Raw genomic sequence first — 20,494 nt, 5'->3', positions numbered from 1 at the left:
AAATCGCAGCTGATTTAATATATTAACACATAATTCACATAAATATAATTTAACCTAAAATTTAACGTTAACAAATGTTGAAATAATTACATTGTGTAAAATTTGTAACATACTTTTACATAATATTAATATGTATTACAAAATAAGAAAGAAAATATAAAAAATTGCCATATGAAATATAAACAAGTATGTTACTGATTTTTTATCTGGTTTCCTTGGAAATATTTACAAAGGAAGGAGATGGCTTTACTTCTGTTATGCGATGATTAAAAAGAGATAAGACTATAAAGTGTACGTTAGAATGAAAGGGATAGAAATACATTTCATAGTATACGGTGTAAAATAGAGCTCCATCTATACGCTAGCCAATGATACTAAAGATAGAACGACATACGTACGAATTACGATGAAATGAACGACAGTTTTGCTTGGCAATGTGTGAATTCTTCCGTTCGTTATAATATTTTTGGACAGATTAGTTACATTGTTGGCATTAATGGACAAACAAAATTGGACTTAACACAAATATAAATCTATATTAAAAAAACAAATTGCCTTCAATCACAGAAAAGGACAAAACGTGCGGTAAGTTTGTGCATGAATTTATATGATTGTATTGAAAGTAGGTAGGTAAGTAGCTGGCTGGATGGCTGGGCTTGGGTAATGACCGGTCCTAATATTTTGATGTTTGTTGTTTATGTCAAATGCCTTTTTAATGAAGACATTTTCATTCAATCGCCTGTACTAATTTATTTATTGTTGTTCAAGATATGGAGGAGAACTCCGAACTACAAATAGAAACCGACGTATCTGCATCTTCAGGAAACGTATCTGAGACTCAGCAAATGTCAGGATCACATGGCGATGTTGAGATGGTCATTGTTGTGGAGAAGGTTACAGAGGAAGCTGAAGGTTCTAGTGATAACAAATTGCCAGAAGTTAAGATAAGTGATAGTGAATCTTATCAATGTTCAAAAGATTCATCTAAAAAAGATATACCAACACAGAAATGTGTTAGCTCTCCTAGTGATGAAGCTGAGATAATAAATATCAGTCATGAGAATGAGAATGATACTCAGAAAACTGTTGTTTCTCCTTGCAAAGACCCAATAATAACAGAGGAAAAACTAACAGACCAATTGCAGAAAACAATAAGTTCCCCTATTAAACATTTAAATCAAAAGAAACAAACAACAACTATTACTTCAGATAATAAAGATATACAAATAATAAATGTCAGTAAAGTTAACCCACCAGAGAAAATAGTAAATAAAGATTTAAATCAAAAGATACTAGTAGAGAAAAAATCCACTTCTGTTTGTAAAGATATTCAGATAATAGATATCAGTCTCAAGAACCAAACTCAGAAACTTGTGGTCTCTCCTAGCAAGAGTATACAAATTATAGATGTAAAGGGTCAAACATCAAAAATGATTATTTCTCCTTTAAAAGATGTAAATCAAAAGAACAAAACTCAGAAACTTATAATATCTCCTATTAAAGATGCACAAACACCAGAACAGGTAATAGAAAAAAATGATAAAACTTCAAATAATCCACCTATCACATCATTAAACTTGCAAAATACTATAGAAACCATAGAGCATAAAAAGACCGAGTCAAATTCAAATTCAGAAGAAAAACTTGGTGTTAAGATAGATAGTTCAACTTCCATCACTCCTCAAACAGATTCAAACCTGCCTCCTATTCAAGATTCTGTAGTTGATGCTGAAACCAATAATGATAAACCTGAAACCAATAATGATAATCCTGAAAACCCTAATATTAATGATGATAAAAAGGAAGAAATAGTCTTCAATACATCCATCGATGTATGTGATAAGTCTAATGACTCTCAAACAAATTCTGACATTACTGAAAAGGAACATAACAAAAGTATTAGTAGAGAACTCAAGTCTCTAATTAAATCTGCTAAAGAATCAAAGATTATTAGTGAATGTACTCAGCTCACAAGTAAAACACGAAAGTCCAGAATAATATTAGACAGTTCTAATATAAGCTTAAATTCCTCTGTAGAAGCAGATAAAATACAGGGTATAAGACGTAGTAGCAACAATTCTCAAAAAAGCAATTGTAGTGAAAAGTCTGAAAAGGCACCAAAAAGGTCGATGAGGTCACAGAATCCAGAATTTGTAAACAAAGTTAAGCAATTCCTGAATTCTGTTACTGGTAAGTTTCAAAAGGGAGAATCTGATGATGAGATTGATGAAAATAAAAAAGAAAGTCACGGTGAGAGCATGTCACCATCCCCTAAGAAGAAAAAGTTAGAAGTTCCCCAGCCTGAAATGGTAAGTGTTACCAATATTTGTTTACTAATAGTTCATACAAACAAACCTTTTTACTTTATAAATTATCATTACACAGATAAGTGATATAGCATACAATCTTATATAATACATAATTGACCTCTTTTCAGTATCCATATAATTTATGACAAATAAAACAAAATTATTGATCTTTTTAAAAACAATTGTATAACAATATATAATGGTTTGTATTTTGTTAATATCAAACATTAATATTCATAATATAATACAATGAATTGTCTTCAGAGCCCAGGACTTAACAAACTTCGCTCAGACTCTTATTGTTGGCGGTGCCACTGGGCTGTGGAACAATCCAATGACAAAGGGCATTCACCGATGCAATGCACAGTATGCCCACGTTCATTCCATTACAAATGTCTATCAGGCAATGAAAGGAGTAAAATTACATCAGACAAGAGTTGGGTCTGTCCTGAATGTTTGGCTGTCTTACACGCAGAAAGCTCAGAGACAAGGTACGAAATTGATACTATTATAGGCATTATAGGTAGTATTGTTTATTTTTTTAACACAATTAAAAAAATTAAAAGTGTTCTAAGTATAAAAAGAACTAATGTAGCTTGAAAAGATTTTTCATTAATAATTTTTATTTTATGTTACAAACACTTTGTATTGTCATATAATAAAGCAATTTTAATAGTTATGTTATAAATTTAAAAAAAATATGTTTATAAGACATATGTGTTACACTTCATGTATTATTATTGGTAAATGTAACATTGCCACTTGTAAACTTTCTTTTCAGGTCGCCAGCCATGAAGAAGATTTCACTAGGTCTTCTTTGTGAACTGTTACAGCATGCATTGGAGCGAATGATGGATCTCAATGGGGTAATTATATAAAATTTATGCATCTATTTGTATATATGATATTATTTATAGAATTTCGCATACAATAGCATAAGATATTTTTGCATTATAATTATGGAATACGTTAATCCATTTAAATATTTCAGTTTATTCTGATATGAAATTAATATAAGCTTATCATATAGGTTCAATTTTTTTTAAATTTAATATTGTATATTTATTTTCCTATTTCCAATTAAAAGAGCATTACAATAATATGAAGCTATACGGAAATTAGTTTAGTTGCTATAATAGTTGCGCAAATGAATTGTCATGTATTTTTTGTGCAAAGCGAAATGAGTAATAGTAATATCAATAAGCTTAAAATAGTGTTTAAAATCTATGAAAAATGTTGTATAATTATGTAATGGAAGCATAACTTGTAATCAATAAATCAATGATATTTCATGTTTATAGAACATTTAATGAGTAAAGATTTATCCTAAAGATATGAAAGTGATATAAACAATAATGCAGTAGTAATCGCGTCGTGTCCGTCATCGGCACGACAAAATGGACGCTAGAATTAATGTTGTCATTCATTTAATTTAGACGTGAATGAGTTAAATAATCATTCATTCTTTTGAATTGAGGCAATTTTATAAGGTCCTAGACTAAATTCAATATAGACAATATTTAACATTTTATGTATCTGATTATTCTTTTGTCAATCAATATTCCATATAATACACGATGCTCGGAATAAATTATAAACTTTCACCGAATGTGTATGTAACAAATGTACACACGTACAAAAGTATGCAATACGAAACGCAACCGCGTCGACAGCTAAGGTGAAATGACCTTGCTACTTATCTGCAGGCGGGGACTGGTAACACCCGTCTCTTTCGTACACTAACTAATCGATAACACGCGTCGAGAGTACTGTCTCGCTCTGTGCTAATAATAAACGATTCACGTAGATCGGCGTGTTTCGCTTGTTCTGCAGTTCTGAGATCGGCATTTGTCATACCTTCCTATGAACATGAATTATTGTTTTTAATACTACATACCTACCGCTTACTAATTTATGATATACAAAAATATCACGTTTTATTTTACTACTAGATAGATAGATTAGATACTTAATAAATAATGCATTGAAATGTATTAGTTTTAATTTTATAAGCTTATTTTCTAACAAAGTCAAATTACAATGTTAATTTAATATTGGGCTTAGATTAGTCTAGTAATTTTCCATTTACAATAAAGTGAAATTAGTACTACATTTGACTAACTCTATGCTATTGTCCGGGACTTCGCCCTCGTGGCCATTATATATCATGTTTTAAGTAGCAATGTTTTAGAAATAAATGCATTTTGCATAGCGTATGCTCATATACGTTCAGAAACACTAAATACAGAGACAGGTGGTACATTATAAAAATAGATACCTAGGTACATGTATTATCAATATTAAATGATGTATGTAGGTATTTAATAATACTAATTTTATTAATCTGCCCGTTGAGAGATTTTAAGGTCAAGTTACTAATTATTTAAAAACTCGTAATATAGTCTTAATTTTTGAATATTCTTTTAATTAATCTACTTAGAAATATCTAATGCTAAATAAAGACTTATGTACAATGATATATATGAGTAATGTAATAATGCCAAAGTGTATTTTTTATATATAAGTTATTAATATATCAATTTTAATTAACGCTATATACCCTTAATGTTTATTACAGATCTATGTAATTTGTATTTATTATTTATGTTACTATTATTTTAATATAACTCAATATTATTATGGACTGTGAATGATAGCATATACCATCTAGCAATACATTTATGTGTCTAAATATTTCGGGGCATTCTAAAAGACACTTGGCGACTGCAAAAAGTATGGGGGACTATTAAGCCCATAACTATGTATAGCCTTTTCCAATGGAAGTAGGAAAAAAGATAAACAAACTTTGGATTTACGTATTTCTTGCGATTTGCTAATAACTCAGCTATGTTGTTCACCACTAAGAGTTTATGATTATTATATCTTTATTTATAATACAACACTATTACACTTGATTACTCATTTCCACTTTTACTTAATTTCCAAAACTCCGATAGCAGTTTTGTCGACGTTCAAAACGTCATTTTTTCGCAAATTCATAGTGAATATCAAAGATTAATCAAGCTCTCAATCAATGATATCTCGTCAATTTACTGTCGAATTTTGTTTATTTGGCTTTTTCCTGTTACGGTTGGAATAGATTATAGTTAAAATTAATTTTAAAACGTTGCAACTGATTACGTTTCAGGTTGAACCATTCATAAATCCGGTGGATCGTTTGGCGTTCCCCGATTACGATAAATACGTCGTACATCCGATGGATCTCACGCTTATGAAGAATAACATTGCTGAGGGTCTTTACGGTAGCACCGAAGCCTTCCTGGCAGACGCGCAATGGATATTACATAATAGCATCATATTCAATACCCGTAAGATGACAAGATTTTATCATATTAATTTGTACATTTCAATATTGTTTAATTAACAACTGATGTATTGGAATAATATATGACATAGGGTAGTATTAAATTATTTGCTCAAGTGATTACACATTTCGCAGCAAGTCCTAGTTTTAAAAAGAAAGTGTCTATTTTCAGTACAATCGAAACTGACGGGCGGCGCGCGTGCCCTGGTGCGCTCCTGTCGAGCGGAGATGGGGGAAATAGAAGCGTGCCCGGAGTGTTATGCGGCGGCGCATGCGCGGCGACCCACCTGGTTCACTGACGTCTGCTCCACTCCCCATGTCCTACTGTGGGCTAAGCTAAAAGGTAACAAATATTCTATACTAAAAAGCAAATAAAAACTTTTCATAGGTATATACTCTGAGGCAATTACGACAAAAATTAAAATAACGGCATATGATAATAAAATATAATTAAAAAACATTTCAATGTCATTCTCATGGTATGTAAAATTATTCTGAATGTAAATGAATTTTATACATAGGTTTTCCCTACTGGCCGGCAAAGGGTATGTCAGTGAGCAGCGCGGGTTTAGTCGACGTACGATTTTTTGGCGCTCACGATAGGGCTTGGGTGCCTGCGCGCGACTGTTTCCTGTACTGTGAGAAAGATCCTAACAACTTCAGAACTAAACGACAGGACATACTTGACAGTATGCAGGTAATAAATAATAACCAGTTTACTAACTATTTTAAATTAAAAAAGTTTTATTTTCTGATACCCATTTCAAAATAAATATAAAAGTCCTCATAGTTCTGTCGTAGGACACCCTGACGTACAAAGTTCCTTTCGGATCTATTCTGAGTCTTGCGTGTAAATGACTCAACATTTAGTTACACACAATGTAACATATTTTCTTTTAGAATCCATTGTATATCAATATTAGTACATTTTTTTTTATATTGTATTAATAATGTATATTTTTTAATTATTTATTTAACGTTTTAGGAAGCGGAGCAACACATTCGCAATATATCTCGGAAATACGGCAAATTCCTGTATCCTCCGTTTAAGACACAGTTTGATCCTACGAAACTCACCGAACAACTGAAAATGATGGTCAGTGGACCTTAAGTCTTATAATAGAAATTGCGAAATAAGACAAAGAATAATAGGTTAATGATAGATATTTCTCTTTCTCAGATACCAACATTTGAAGGTGAATTGCGAAGTCCAGTCAAAGAAAAGTCGAATTCGTCACCGAACCCCGCCAAAGAGAAGAGAAGGTCCAATTCAAAGAGCTCAAAGGGTTCTGTTAATGAAGGGTAAGTGTCCCACTTACTTAAAAGAGTGATCTTGCTTAGTAGCTAGACTATAAGGCTCTCGAGAGTGATTGATTTACTATCCATAGAAGGCTTCCCATGTCTCGGCAAATACTTGCTATCCCCTCCAGACTATTTTAGGTAATAGAAAGTGCATGTACTTGCGCAAACACGCTAGCACTGTAATATTTCTTACGCATTTTCTTTTACACTAAGCTATTCATTGAATTGGCAACGATGGTTAAATTTGTTCAGACTACTAATAAGTTTTACAATAGGTGGTGGTATGGTTAAACTTTTCATAATTAATAATCTAATTTCAGTGATATAAGTGAAAATGATGAACCACAAGCAACTACATCTCGGAAAATGGCAGACGGAGCAGAAATTGCCCGTGAAGAAGGAGAAGAAGACTACTGTATTGAAAAGTAAGCAGTTTTATTTTTTAAATATGTTCACAGTGAACCAGAGGCAATCGTTTCATTTTCAAAATGCTTTATCAAGTAAATGGTTGATGTGTCGGTAGGTAATTTAAATTTTCCAATGAAAATTTTTGATTGATTTCCGAAATCCTGTTGCAAAAGCGTAAACATTATACCAGAAAATAATAAATAACCCTGAGTAGTCGAGTAACACCGCAACTAGCTTTTTTTTCATGGTATTAATGGTATGCATGTCATTGTTTTCAAAAAAACTTGTACATTTTTACTAAAAATACATTACCATCAGATGATCCAATATTTAATTTCGTTATATTCAGCAACAAAGTGATTGTATAGATATCAGGTGTATTATCCCACAACAGAATGTCGCAGGACATTATCCTGTGGAATAAAAAGATTTAAAGCGAGCCATATCCACATCCTGATAAACCAGTAATATGAGCAAGAAATATAGTAGGGCCAATAGAGTTTAAGCTTTTGCATTTAAAGAGTATATAACTTATTATAAATTTAACATTTGAAGGGTAAATTTAATTTATTTAGTCTTTACTATTTAACGATAATTTGTAGACACTAAAACCAATCGTCGTGAAGTTATTTGCCGTTTTTTTTTATTTAAAATAATTAATGATGTGTCATCAGCCAACAGCTTGTGCTTGTTATCCAAAATAAAGTATTTTTCATAATTATGTTTTCAATTTACAGAGATAAATCCATGGAAATTGATGTTTGCTTACCGAAAGAAAAAGAGATATCAAGGAAACGACGTAGGTCGGATCTCGAAGAAGCTGTTATCACAATAATCGAAAGTAGCAATAGTGAGAAAAGGAAAAAAGTTGATATTGACAAAATTGATGATAAACTTGATCCTGTATCTTTAAATAAAACAGAAAAAAATCAAGTAGATGTAACCAAGACTGAAGAAGATAAAACAATTGAAACGCCAAACGATAAAGTGGAGGTAGTGCTATCGATATCTAAGAACAATATTAAAGAATCAATGACTAGTACAGTAGAAAAAGAATCTCCAGCCGAAAAAACTCCCGCTAAAATAAACATTAAAATTAAACCAACTAGAACGAGTACTCCGAAAGAAAAGGAGGAAAAACCATCAACACCAAAGCAGAGGCCTGTGAGATCAGAAAAATCAACTCCAGTCGAAAAAGAAAAGCAGGAAACTAAAGCCCAAAAACGGAGAAATTCAAAAAATAAATCTTTCAATAATAGCCAAACGGGGAAGCTCGAAAGAGAAAAAGCTACCGAGAAAAAAAGTGATAAAGACAGTAGTAATACAAAAGATAAAAGTAAAGATATTATCATTACAAGGGTTAAAGGTAATGAAACTGATAAATCTTCAGAAAAACCTAATAAATCTAATGTAACGTCAGACAGTTCAAAATCTACAAAAGAACCATCACATTTTGATGACAACACAACCTTAGCAGTGATCGCTCGAGAAGGTTCAAAAACTACAATTTCAGGTCTACCAACAATAAGTAGTGTTCGTAGTCTTTCAACAACACAAAATTCTGACACAAATAATAAAGCAGCGACAAACAATAAAAACATAGAAACAGTTACAGCTAATTCCGATTCAAGTATATTTATACCAACAAGTACAGACAATGTTCGTAATATGAAGGAAGCGGTGAATAAACTTCAGAAGCTAAGGAATGAGGCAGAACCGCCTTTAGTGGGTAGGGTCGGCGTTCGAGCCTTCGCCAGAATGACTTCTCCTCCCGAAAAACAAACAAACAATAAACCGACTGAAAGTGTAGAAGTTGAAATCAAATCTGAACCAATCGACTTTGATGATGCAGATAGGCAGTCGGAGAAATTAGACTTAATGAATGCATTCCACCTCCGACCGGTAAACCCACCTAGCTCCGGTTTGCGAGGAGTGCGAATAAATAAGGTTGTCGTAGCACCTATTGCCCGGAAGTCAACTGCATCGAAACCTACAGAAGCCCGGGTCAAAGCTAAGAAAACATTTCCACAGCCAAAGAAAGTTGATGATGGCAGGTCAGAACTGAATAGTAAAAATTCAATGGTTTATATTCCTATACAGCCACCCAGCACACAAGCCCCTGTTAGGCCCACACGACCCATAACATTAAATGGAACTGCGAACATGCAGGCTATTAGGCCTCAAGTATCAACAGTCACTAGTAATGGTAAGTAACAACATTTTATTTACCAATATCTTTTAATATATATTTAATGGAGATTTTATTTTAGACCTTACATATAACATTACTTTTTTAAATGTATGCAAATAAGATATTGTTAGCTTTGTATCTGTAATGACACTGTACAGTTTTAAAACAACATGTTGTAGAAGTAATTGATGACTGGGTGGCACTTACCCACACTGACATCGCTAATACTTTTCATCCATCTATTTTATTATAGCATAAAAATCATAAAACCAGGAACATCAAAAAATTACATACATACATTATATATATATTTTAACAGTGTGTAATATAATTGTATCATTTCAGTTAACAGCATCGTCAACACTATGACAACTCCACTGATTCCTATGACGTCATCACACTCAAACTTGATCTCTACGTCCACCGTCGCAGCGAACACCACGAACACGATCTGCGTGCCCACCGTCGGACAAATCCCCACCACCGTGCACACTGTACCACTGATAACTTCTGTCAATGGACAGTGGACATTTAGTTTACAGCCTGTAATGTCAGTTGGTGGCCTTGATGTGAGTATACCAAATTATAATTTCTCAAACTCAACTCTCAAAGTGTAGCGATATGAGGTTACCATTACTTATGAGGAGTCTCGTCACATCAATAACGAGAACATGAAGTTCAAGTGGGTGTAATGTGAGGCAAATTGAATTTGTGAAGAATAACTACTTTTTTTAAAAATAATATGCTAAAACCTTCTTTGGAATGTGCTACATCTTCTGTATTTATGTATTTAATATAAAATTTTGAATTTTAGTATGAAGTCATATTATCAAAACTTATGTTAAACACAATATTTTGTTATCAAGGGTACTGCATCACCACCGGTAGTCAATGGTTTGGCAGACCGCAATAATTCAGCAACTGTGACCCCATTAGCAACCGCATCCACCTCGCAACCAGCTCCTACGCTCAACGCATCCACGCAACCCACAATTAACACACAATCAACACAACCTTCTGTTAGTACCACTAGTAATGAAAGCACTCCAGGAGAGGTATGTAAAGTGTTTTGAATTTATTTATTGAATAAATTTTAGTTAAACTAAAAAATTTTTTTACAAACTGATAAAAAATCATGTACTTATTTAACAAAAGAATATATTTTTTTTAATATATTAAAAAAAAATATATTCATAATTGTTATTTTTTAACATATGATTGGAACTCTTTCCCTCTTTCAGCCTCCACGACTGCAGCAGCGACCGCCGCTTCTTAATCCTCTTGATTCAAACACACCAATTGGATCTGTGCCGCCTCCGTCCACGGCTGGACCGCTAACCGCCAAATTAAACCAAAACGCAGTCAAGGTTCGACTTGAATACAATTTAATTACGATTAGCAGATAACAACACATCATCTAGTATATCCAGGTTGTCTACTGTTTCTCCTTCCTGATGAGAGAGAATAAGAATCATTGTAAAGACATAAACGTCATGGAAAGTGCTTCATTCTACTGCTTCGTGTGAAACCACAATTTTTATTCAAGATTCACACATTGTAGCTACTGTTCTATCTTAAAAATTAACATGAGAACCTACGTGTAACATATTCTAATAAAATAATGAGTAATGATAAACAAACCTTAAACTTACATATTCCATACGATTTGCTAATACTCATAGCAGTGCCATATTATGCACTACAGACAGTTCTTGATCTATAATACAAAAATATTCCACTTAACTACATATGTACACTTTAATCTTACTTTTAAATTGATAACAATTTCAATACCATACCATAGTTAATTGAAAATCTCGACAGATATCTTGTTTAAACTTTTTTTTTGTCTATAATCCAGATGCAATTGAAATGTAACTAGTGTTATTATTAATTTTATGATATATTCATTTGGCTTTTTCAGTTGGCAGATTTCTTCCGAAATCTTTTAGAAGACTCGTTAGAGAAGGTAGACGAGCCAACGTCACAGGCAACGATTCTCAAGTTACAGCTGGAACAAATGCAGTGGAGGTATCAACAAGAGATTAAGGAGTTAAAACATAACCATGGTAAATTATTATATTTATTGATGTAGTGAGATCCATTAAATATAATCAGACATCTTCTTGGTCCAATACCCATTTTACGTCGGGAAGTATTTTAATATGTAAAAGCGAAATACCTCTCAATGATTAATCACAAAATCTCAGAAACTATAACATGTACAAACTTGAAATTTGACAGATAGGTCCCTTATAGTTTGTAGGCATCCGCTAAGAACGAATTTTACGAAACTCCTAAGGAGGTAAAAACGGGGCTAGGAAGCTTGTATGAAAGTTTAATGTTCATCGAATTGAAGTAATTATGGCAGAAGTTTTAAATGATATTTAAGTATAAAAATTATTAAAAACAACGACTTACTATTATAAGGATGTTTTGTTATAAAAATAAAAAGTATTTTAGCGTGGCCCCTGCAGACCGAGGCGTACATAAAGATATTACGAATGAAAATCTGAATCTGTTGAACAATAAAAATTTATTTTATTTCAGTAACAATAAGACTCTTCCAGAATTTGAGTTGGTTATCTTTGTATATATATTTGCGTGTATGTTAAATGTACTTAGCACCGTTTGTTTTTTCATAATGATATTAAAGGATTCGTTCTGAAGTTCACGATTCGAAACAAGTAAAATAAATTGGATGTTATCTACTTTTAGATCTCACCGTCACCGAAATGCGGGCATCGTTTGAGAAGGAGAAATCGCGGGCGATCAGCGAGGCGCGACGCACCGCGCAAGTTGAGTTGGAAACTGCAGTCAAGGCTGCTAAATCGAAGCAGTGGTAAGTTGTACATGGCAGTAACTTCCCCAATATAATGTAGATCATGAATGTTGATGATATTTTCGATTTTTTATAGTTTAATAAGAAATGTAAGTTTCAACATTTAACTAATTAATTTACTGGTACTGATTTATTCCCAGGTGCGCTAATTGTAGTCAAGAAGCACTGTTCTACTGTTGTTGGAACACATCATACTGTGATTATCCTTGCCAGCGAGCTCATTGGAACCAGCACTATGCTGTCTGTACACAGCAGAAAAATCAGGTAGGATCATATTTATAAAAACTTAAAAAACGAAGCACGAGAAATTATTCTATAAGACAATTAAAAATATTGATAATATGATCATCGTTGCATTAAAATAGTTTTATTATTATTTTTGCTGACTTCTTACTTCTCACTTTATGGATATTTTGTCGAAATATTGTAATAGAAGCTGGTAGTTTGGAAGTGATATGTGAACGCTCTCCGGTTGTTGCGGATTGTACTGCCATTGGATTATAAGAGCGAGGGAATAGACAGTGCACTTATGTTTGCGCACGTATTTAGGTACTCTAATAAATTCTTCACAAATTTGGCTAGTCCTTGATACCTTATGTCCGCTGTGGTAGACGGTAGAAATCGATCCATTCTTCATTTATTAGGACTGGGGACGACAATATCCCAAGGGGCTTGAAATTGAATCTGCGGCTTACATCGCTACGCGGCTCTATTGACGCTTGGACCGATTTTAACTTTATATCAGAATTTTGAATACAACAAAAAGAAAAAAATCTCGTGTACAGTTACAGACACAACTTCGCGCACTAGGCTCGCCACGTTAACCTAATCAAATAAGCTATGTAACGCAAATAAAAATAATTACCCTAGTGATTTATCCTCAAAGCAGTAATTACTTACTGCTTTGAGGATAAATTTGGGTAAGTCTCAAAATTACCGGCTTCAAAAATTAGTATTTAGTTTTATAATATGATCATGATATCCTCCTGATTGATTTCGGCCACGGCTATTCTCCTGAGAGACTTAGGATTCTCATAAGTACGCGCTCAAAATCAGTCAAACTTTATTCTCTCTCTCTCATAATCCGATGGGATGGCAACTCAAACACATCCGGAAAGACTTTAAGCGCAGGACCAACGGACCAACGTGCTTTCCGAAGAACAGAAGCGTAAACACTCCCAATTTTCAGAATGCAAGGTTCTATAAATAACTCATTGGATTTCAACACAGGACCTCACGACCTTATAGCCAATAGACAAACGAGGCATTCAACAGGATTTAAAATATATAACAAAATGAAACCACTATCATGGGTAATACGTAATCAAAAACGTTATATGAAATGGATATTGACTCTTTAATAATATTAAAATATATTTAAGCCTTGCTCGCTGCGTGGAATGAAATCTAGCCGTTTGAATTAACTGATTTTATTTTGTATCCTCGGGCTATTATAGTCTCCACTTCTTGCACAAATTTCTCAACAAGTTCAAGTTATATTAACTTAAATAATGTTCTTTCTTTGTTTTATATAAAAGGGAATTAATAAGAAGAACAATTGTTTTATATTTGCGTAACGTATTGTAAGTTATTTTCGGATTGATTTAAGAATGTGGCTTAGGTAGTCCACTAGCAAGAACCGGTAAATCTTAACTAAATATTGCGGGTTCGAATTGGTAAATAATTATTTAATTTCTGTTTATTGTCCATCTTTATTCACTTGGTGGTAGGGCTTTGTGAAAGCCCGTCTGGGTAGGTACCACCCACTCATCAGATATTCTACCGCCAAATAACAGTACACTGTATTGTCGTGTTCCGGTTAGAAGGGCGAGTAAGACAGTGTAATCACAGGCACAAGGGACATAACATCCTAGTTCCCAAGGTTGGTGGCGCATAGTTGATGTAAGGAATGGTAAGATTGATGTAAGGAATGTGGATGGTAGAAATCGATCAGGCCAATGTTAACATTTTACATACAGTGACTGAGTATTTTTCAGTAACACCTCCTTTTATGTTATGTTATTGTTTTTTTTTTTTTACAGGAAAATAATGGCAATGACACTGGGAATTTATTAGAGAAAAGACTACAACCAGCTCCTGATAATCTGCCAGTGAGTGATAATTGTAATGGCTATTTAATTACTAACTTAGAGGTACAACAACATAAACTAACCTAATAAAATATGATCTTTGAAAACAAGTGTTTTTCTTATTTTTTAAAAGATAAAAATATTTACATATATTAAAGTATTGAAATAAATGTGTTATATATAAAAATGGATGTTGTTTATCTGTTTGACATTGAAAGATATTTGACATCGTTAGACCGATGAAAGTTGCCATAATACTTTAATTAATTTATTTACGCTTCATTGCACCAAAATTTAATACTACATTATACCAAAGGATTAACATTTACAAAACTTGCATGAATGCAACAGGCGGCTTTATGCAGGTTTTAAACCATCTAATTTGTTGCAACTTTACGCCACTAAATGGCTGCAGCACATCAACTTCTATATCATTCAATCCATAGTTTATACACAAACAGGACAATGTCAGCCGCTTTTTCCTAGTACATATCATAATATAAAGCTACGCATTTATTTTATATAAAAAACATTATATATTTTTAAATCAATATAAACTTATTGCCTTATACCATTATTATTTTTAGCTATATATAGAATTGTGGTGTATTATGATAAAAATCTTAAAAAATATTAAGATAAAATATAAGAATTTGTGTTGTAATTAAGTAATATCATCTACGTTATGTCTCTATTGGCGTTGCAGAAAAGCTCCCAGACGCCGGCGCTAACGGTGGGCGGCAAACTCGCCCACACACGCGTCTACGCACAGGATACACAGTCACAGAAGACTTCCATCATAGGTACATACCTTACTAATCTGTGGTAGCAAACAATTGACTGTGTGCATTTTTTGGGATTTAAAATGACGGCGGGTGATAGTAGTACCGTCAGCATGATTATTATTTTTCTTTGCTGTTTCGTGTTATATTTTTTAACTGAACGGTATTGAGACTATTATTATTAACGATAAATAGATGTACCTATATACATATCAATGGATTTTTATTATTTATATAAAGTTGAAATATTATATTGAAAATTAGCATTATTAGGTATTGAACTAAATGTTAAACAAAAAAAAAATTTTGTATTGCGTTTTGAAGGGTGGGTCAGTCAGGCACTACAGGCACAAGGGACGTAACATCTTAGCTCCCAGGGTTGGTGGTGCATTGGTGATATGAGGAATTATTCATACTTTTTAAAGTCACAATGTCTATCAGTGGCAGTTACCACTTATCATCAGGAAGCTTTTTTTAAAGCCTCCTATGTATATAAAAAAACAGAACTTTTACTTTAAATTGACGCGATATTATTGGTCGGGATCTTGAATTATCTACTATATTCATTATGGATTCTCGACAAAAATGTGTCTTGAATGGAATATTTAAATCTATGGTTCGTTTTATATATACTCCTTCAATTCGCTATATTTTTGTTTAATTTGTTAACATATACTTTAAACGGTTACTTTTATGACTCTTCTGCAATAAGACTATTAGCATTTTAAAGTTGTGTGTACAAACATACAAATTCTAGCTCTTTATTATTAGCATATTCTAATAGCAGTATTTGTAGTGGTGTTATCATTGCTTTGACACCTTGTTATGTATTGCCTGCCTCTTTCATGTTCAATATTGGTATATTATAGTTATTTTCTTATATATTTATATTCTATTATATATTAATTATTATAATAGATATCTTTCATTTAATGCATTAACCCAGAACGTCACCAAACTAATGGATGTGGAAACGGTTAGCAAATTTTATTACACTTAGTTAAATTTATAAATAAATATAATGTATAAATTAAGCGGCGGATCTCGAAGTTGTAGGTTTCATTCCCAGACCGAACTCAATTTAAGTTATTGGGATTTTTTGTCATATAATGCAGTAGCTTTCCAATTATTGTAAAGTTACGGTGTTAAAATTTGTCTCCTTTACAAATAACCGCCGTGACCAAAAGCGCTCAGGTGGAAAAATAATTAAATTGAATAACAATTTTACTTGTATAATAATGTATATTAATATTTTCAGTGAGTATGGTTGAGGACCAGAGCGGCAACCAGACGGTGAAATGCCTGGGCACATACAAGCCAACTGGCGCACAGGTATCGCCGTTAATCATAAATAAACAAGTATGTAATTTTATACTCAAGTCCCTTAAATTCTCCTCAAAATACTTACCAGTATATGGTATCCCCCTAACCATGGACCTATCCCATAACTCATGTAGGATTATGAAATATGTAAATGTATGTATGTATATGCTTTAATAGTAATTTGTTATTTGGAACGAAGTTCTTTTACGCGGCTAACATTAGAGTGAACTAGCAGCAATTGTCAAGTACGGAAAGAGCCTGTTGCCCACAACATTCGACATTTCTCTCTTTTTCTTTTTCTCCTTCTCATTGCCTCTTTCTATTGAACAAGGTTTTGTATAACATCCTTTGAACTTATTTTTTGTTATTGTTTTAATTTTTATTTTCTTTCTTGGCATTTGTTATTATTCTCAAACTTTGTTAATTTATTTTTTTGTGTCTTTTATTTATACATATCTGTTTTGTATTATGCATATAAATTGCTTAATTTATGTAACCTAACTGTAACATAACTAACCTAACTGTAAAGTACAGTTAAATTTAAAAAAAGAAAGAAAGATATACATAATGGAGAAATTTTTTTGAAGCCACAGTTGAGTTGAAGTTGTGATACCATTAGTTATTCTTTCTAACTCTGGAAATAGGTGAAAGAAATAAAAACCAGTCAATTTCAACAACATAACATACGTGCCACATACAAACTATCCAAGATAATATTTATAAAATGCTAGTTGTAGCAACACTCGACGACAAAATTATATAACAACTTCTTTGCATGTTTACATATATAAAAATATTCCATGTTATCATGGGACTAGTTTATGGTGTCCATAAGAGTCTCAGCTACCACATACAATTCTATTACGATCGGTGTAATTATAATATATGCATACATATACTACAATATCGCTGGTACATTTTTAACGTTTTTTTATAGATAATGAACAACGAAGAAAATGCTTCGAAAAAAGTAGTGACGTCAGGCGGATATCTCATCGTAGGAGCGGGTACGGGCAACCAGCCCCTCGTAACGCCGTCGCGACGTACGCACACCATTCAGTACTATACGTGAAATGATTAAACCATTAGTATTAAAAATTCAGACTCATCTATTAATTGTGATTAATGCACATTATAAATATATTGCAAGAACAATTCGAGGTGTAGTCAATCCGACCAGTTACGTTGGTGACGAATTTTATTTTGTGTTCAAATTTAATGTTGTTAAAAGTGGTCGATTGTGTTATCTGTGCTGCCATGACGGAATGTAACGTTAGTTAATTTGTATTAATTTCAAATTGTGAATGAAAAATTATTGAGAGAATATAAACAGCTAGTACTTTAGTGAAACTATGTTATGATGTAAAGATATATTTTGTAAATTCTAGTAATAGTAATATTTACAATTTAAAAAATGGAAAAGTTGGGGACAAGAAAGATTATTTTATATTTTTTTCACGTTACATTGATTTGGTCAAGGAATTATTGTTAGATTAAAAAATATCTTTTATATATATTTTTTCTTTTTTACAGCATTTCTATAATGATATGGCACTTTAAATTTTCAATTTATAATTAAGAATGTATAGAAAATCTTTTATTGTGCCAAAAATGTTCTGAATTAATTATTTTATTAAACAAATTATGTTTAAAAAAAATACGAAACTTATGTTAAAATTACTCTTAGACCAGTCAAGTTACATCTTTAACTATTAAGTTATGCAATATGCATTATATTTTATTGAAAATGGTTCAGCCTTTTTTTTATCTAGAGTACTATATTCCAATATAAGATTATTGTATATAAATTTATTAATATAATAAATACATTGAATTCTGAGTAAGACAATGCTATAATTCATCGAATATGCAATAGTTTTATATATTAAAAAACCTCATAATAAATGTCATTCTCGCTTGTGAACCACGTGTCAAACAATTATTTATATTTTTACATAGTAAAGTATAGATTTTGAGTTTTATTTATAGCGCATAAGTAAACTTTAAAATAATGTATATATTTATAAATCCAATGTTCCATATATTCTTACCTTGTTTATTTTTAACGAGAAGTTGACCTTGTGGTATTTCTGAATCTGAGAAGGCAAACTGGGAAGAAAAGAGTGAAAACTTCTTCCGCTAATTATCTAAAAGCTTATAAAATATAATATCTCGTGGCTGTGGGTGTGATATTAATTTTAAATTCAGATGCCTCTATCAAGTTTAAGGTCCAGCTGAGGAAATTTGATGCGGGGTCTAACTGGTACAAGTAAAATAATAAAAAAATTCAATTGTTACTTTCTTGCATGATAAATTTACATACTTATAAGTATCCTTGCATTAATTGAATGCATAGGGTTTTCGTTTTTATTTTTCATATAATAATGTCATGGTTGGAGGTCGTGTGCGTATATCGTGTTTGTATATTTTTGTATGTTAATGGTGCGTTTCTATTGAAATACTTGGCAATTTCTGTGTAACCAAGTTTTTGTAATTCATCATAAATTTACCAACAATTCCGCAAAGTTGATACGTGTGTTGGTTGTGAATTGCGAAGAGATGATACACTCTCATAATGTACATATTTTTAAATAAACTTTAAATAGATACCGACATTTAAATACTACAATAATCGGTTATATATTGAATAAAATGTTTTAGTTTCGATTTAAATGATTGCTTATTCAATAAACCTGATTGTGAATAAAATAAAAAATAATAAAAAAATATTGCAATCTTAAGGTTTGTCTCCAATAAACGTAGGCCATCCAGCTCTATGTAACTTTGTGAAGTCTAATTTATTAGATCTATATACATAAATGATTATGTATTTGTAACAGATAACTTAAAGTAGCGACTGATCAATAGGACAAGTCTCATTATCAAATATACATGCTTTAAGATTCATTTTATAACCTAAATTAGGTTTTCACTCAACTCAGTATTAGTAAGATATACTAAAACATTAAATTGTTCAATGTCTCAATAATTGTATGATCCTTGTAAAAATAATTTAATTTTAAACGACTATGAATAGGCAAGCAGTCATTGTGAAGTTCGTTAGGATTTTTGGAGGCGAGTCGCCTCTTTTATGTAAGGTACGAAATGTTTTAGTTTCAATAAAGGAATTTTTAAGACTAAGAATATTTTTCAATTTCTACAACTATTTAATTACATCCCAATTTAAAGGTTATTGAATGGAGTGTTTTTCTATATTTACTTAAGTGGGCTAGGGCTTTGTGCAACTTGTCTGGGTAAGTACCACTCACTTATCATATATTCTACCATGAAGCTGTAACAATAGTATGTTATGTTCATTTTTGGGTAAGTGAGCCAGTGTAAATAGTTCCCAAGGTTGGTGGAGCATTGGTGATGGTTAAATTTTTTACGGCGCCAATTTGTATGAGCTTTGGTGACCACTTACAATCAGAATGCTCATTTGCAAGTCCGCCTATCTATGCCATAAGAAAAATCTCTGCTCTTAACAAATCTATCCATAAATTAAACTATTCTTCTATAACAAGAAAAAAACTATCTATATCAAAACAATCAACTCATTAGTTAACTTTCCACTTTATAATATAAAACATTTAAAAAAAAAATTTGTTGATCCATAAAAAATTACCCCAGACCTAGAGTTGGGCAATCGCTGTAGACATGTAGGTAAAATTTTGGTATAAATATGTAATTTCTAAACTTTAATAATAATTTTATATTTAAGGAAAGAATGAGTAAAACTTAATATCATTGATACATTTATTTCGGTTTTATTGTTAGATAATCCTTATATATAAATTATACCAAAAACTTATTGTCATTAATCAATTAAAGAATTAAATTCACATGTATGCAGACACAATTATATTTACATTTCTTATTTTTGATAGGGTCATCTACAGCAGTCTATGTATGAACCAACCAC

At 31.9% G+C, this 20,494-nt stretch overlaps 1 protein-coding gene across 3 annotated transcripts; it reads left to right on the top strand.

Annotated features, from left to right (window-relative positions):
* Nucleotides 1-412: 412 nt before the first annotated feature.
* On the top strand, nt 413-19,701 carry LOC125069942 (protein kinase C-binding protein 1-like). 3 transcript variants are annotated; one of them, XM_047679581.1, is made up of 21 exons: nt 413-585; nt 769-2,309; nt 2,574-2,800; nt 3,091-3,175; nt 5,458-5,638; nt 5,807-5,977; nt 6,156-6,331; nt 6,620-6,730; nt 6,815-6,936; nt 7,257-7,361; nt 8,082-9,550; nt 9,881-10,104; nt 10,402-10,590; nt 10,777-10,902; nt 11,460-11,604; nt 12,254-12,377; nt 12,518-12,641; nt 14,420-14,488; nt 15,174-15,270; nt 16,508-16,608; nt 17,510-19,701. In XM_047679581.1, exons 2-21 carry the CDS (start codon nt 771-773, stop codon nt 17,642-17,644), a joined length of 5,520 nt encoding a protein of 1,839 aa, XP_047535537.1. In that variant the 5' UTR covers nt 413-585; nt 769-770; the 3' UTR covers nt 17,645-19,701. The 3 variants fall into 3 exon arrangements, with proteins under 3 accessions (XP_047535537.1, XP_047535545.1, XP_047535529.1); XM_047679589.1 differs by having other exon boundaries at nt 15,165-15,270; nt 16,508-16,581; XM_047679573.1 differs by having other exon boundaries at nt 15,165-15,270.
* The last annotated feature ends 793 nt before the right edge of the window (nt 19,702-20,494 follow it).

The sequence above is a fragment of the Vanessa atalanta genome, chromosome 2, assembly GCF_905147765.1.
Source record: "Vanessa atalanta chromosome 2, ilVanAtal1.2, whole genome shotgun sequence".
Classification (NCBI taxonomy): Eukaryota; Metazoa; Arthropoda; class Insecta; order Lepidoptera; family Nymphalidae; genus Vanessa; species Vanessa atalanta.
Note: the sequence above shows the minus strand (reverse complement) of the source record. Positions and strands in the feature narration are given on the sequence as shown.

Coding starts and splice junctions, on each gene's coding strand:
- LOC125069942 (XM_047679573.1), top strand. CDS start 771: ATGGAGGAGAACTCCGAACTACAAATAGAAACCGACGTATCTGCATCT. Junction 5,978..6,155: donor ACTGTGGGCTAAGCTAAAAG/GTAACAAATATT, acceptor TTTTATACATAG/GTTTTCCCTACTGGCCGGCA. Junction 12,642..14,419: donor GTACACAGCAGAAAAATCAG/GTAGGATCATAT, acceptor TTTTTTTTACAG/GAAAATAATGGCAATGACAC.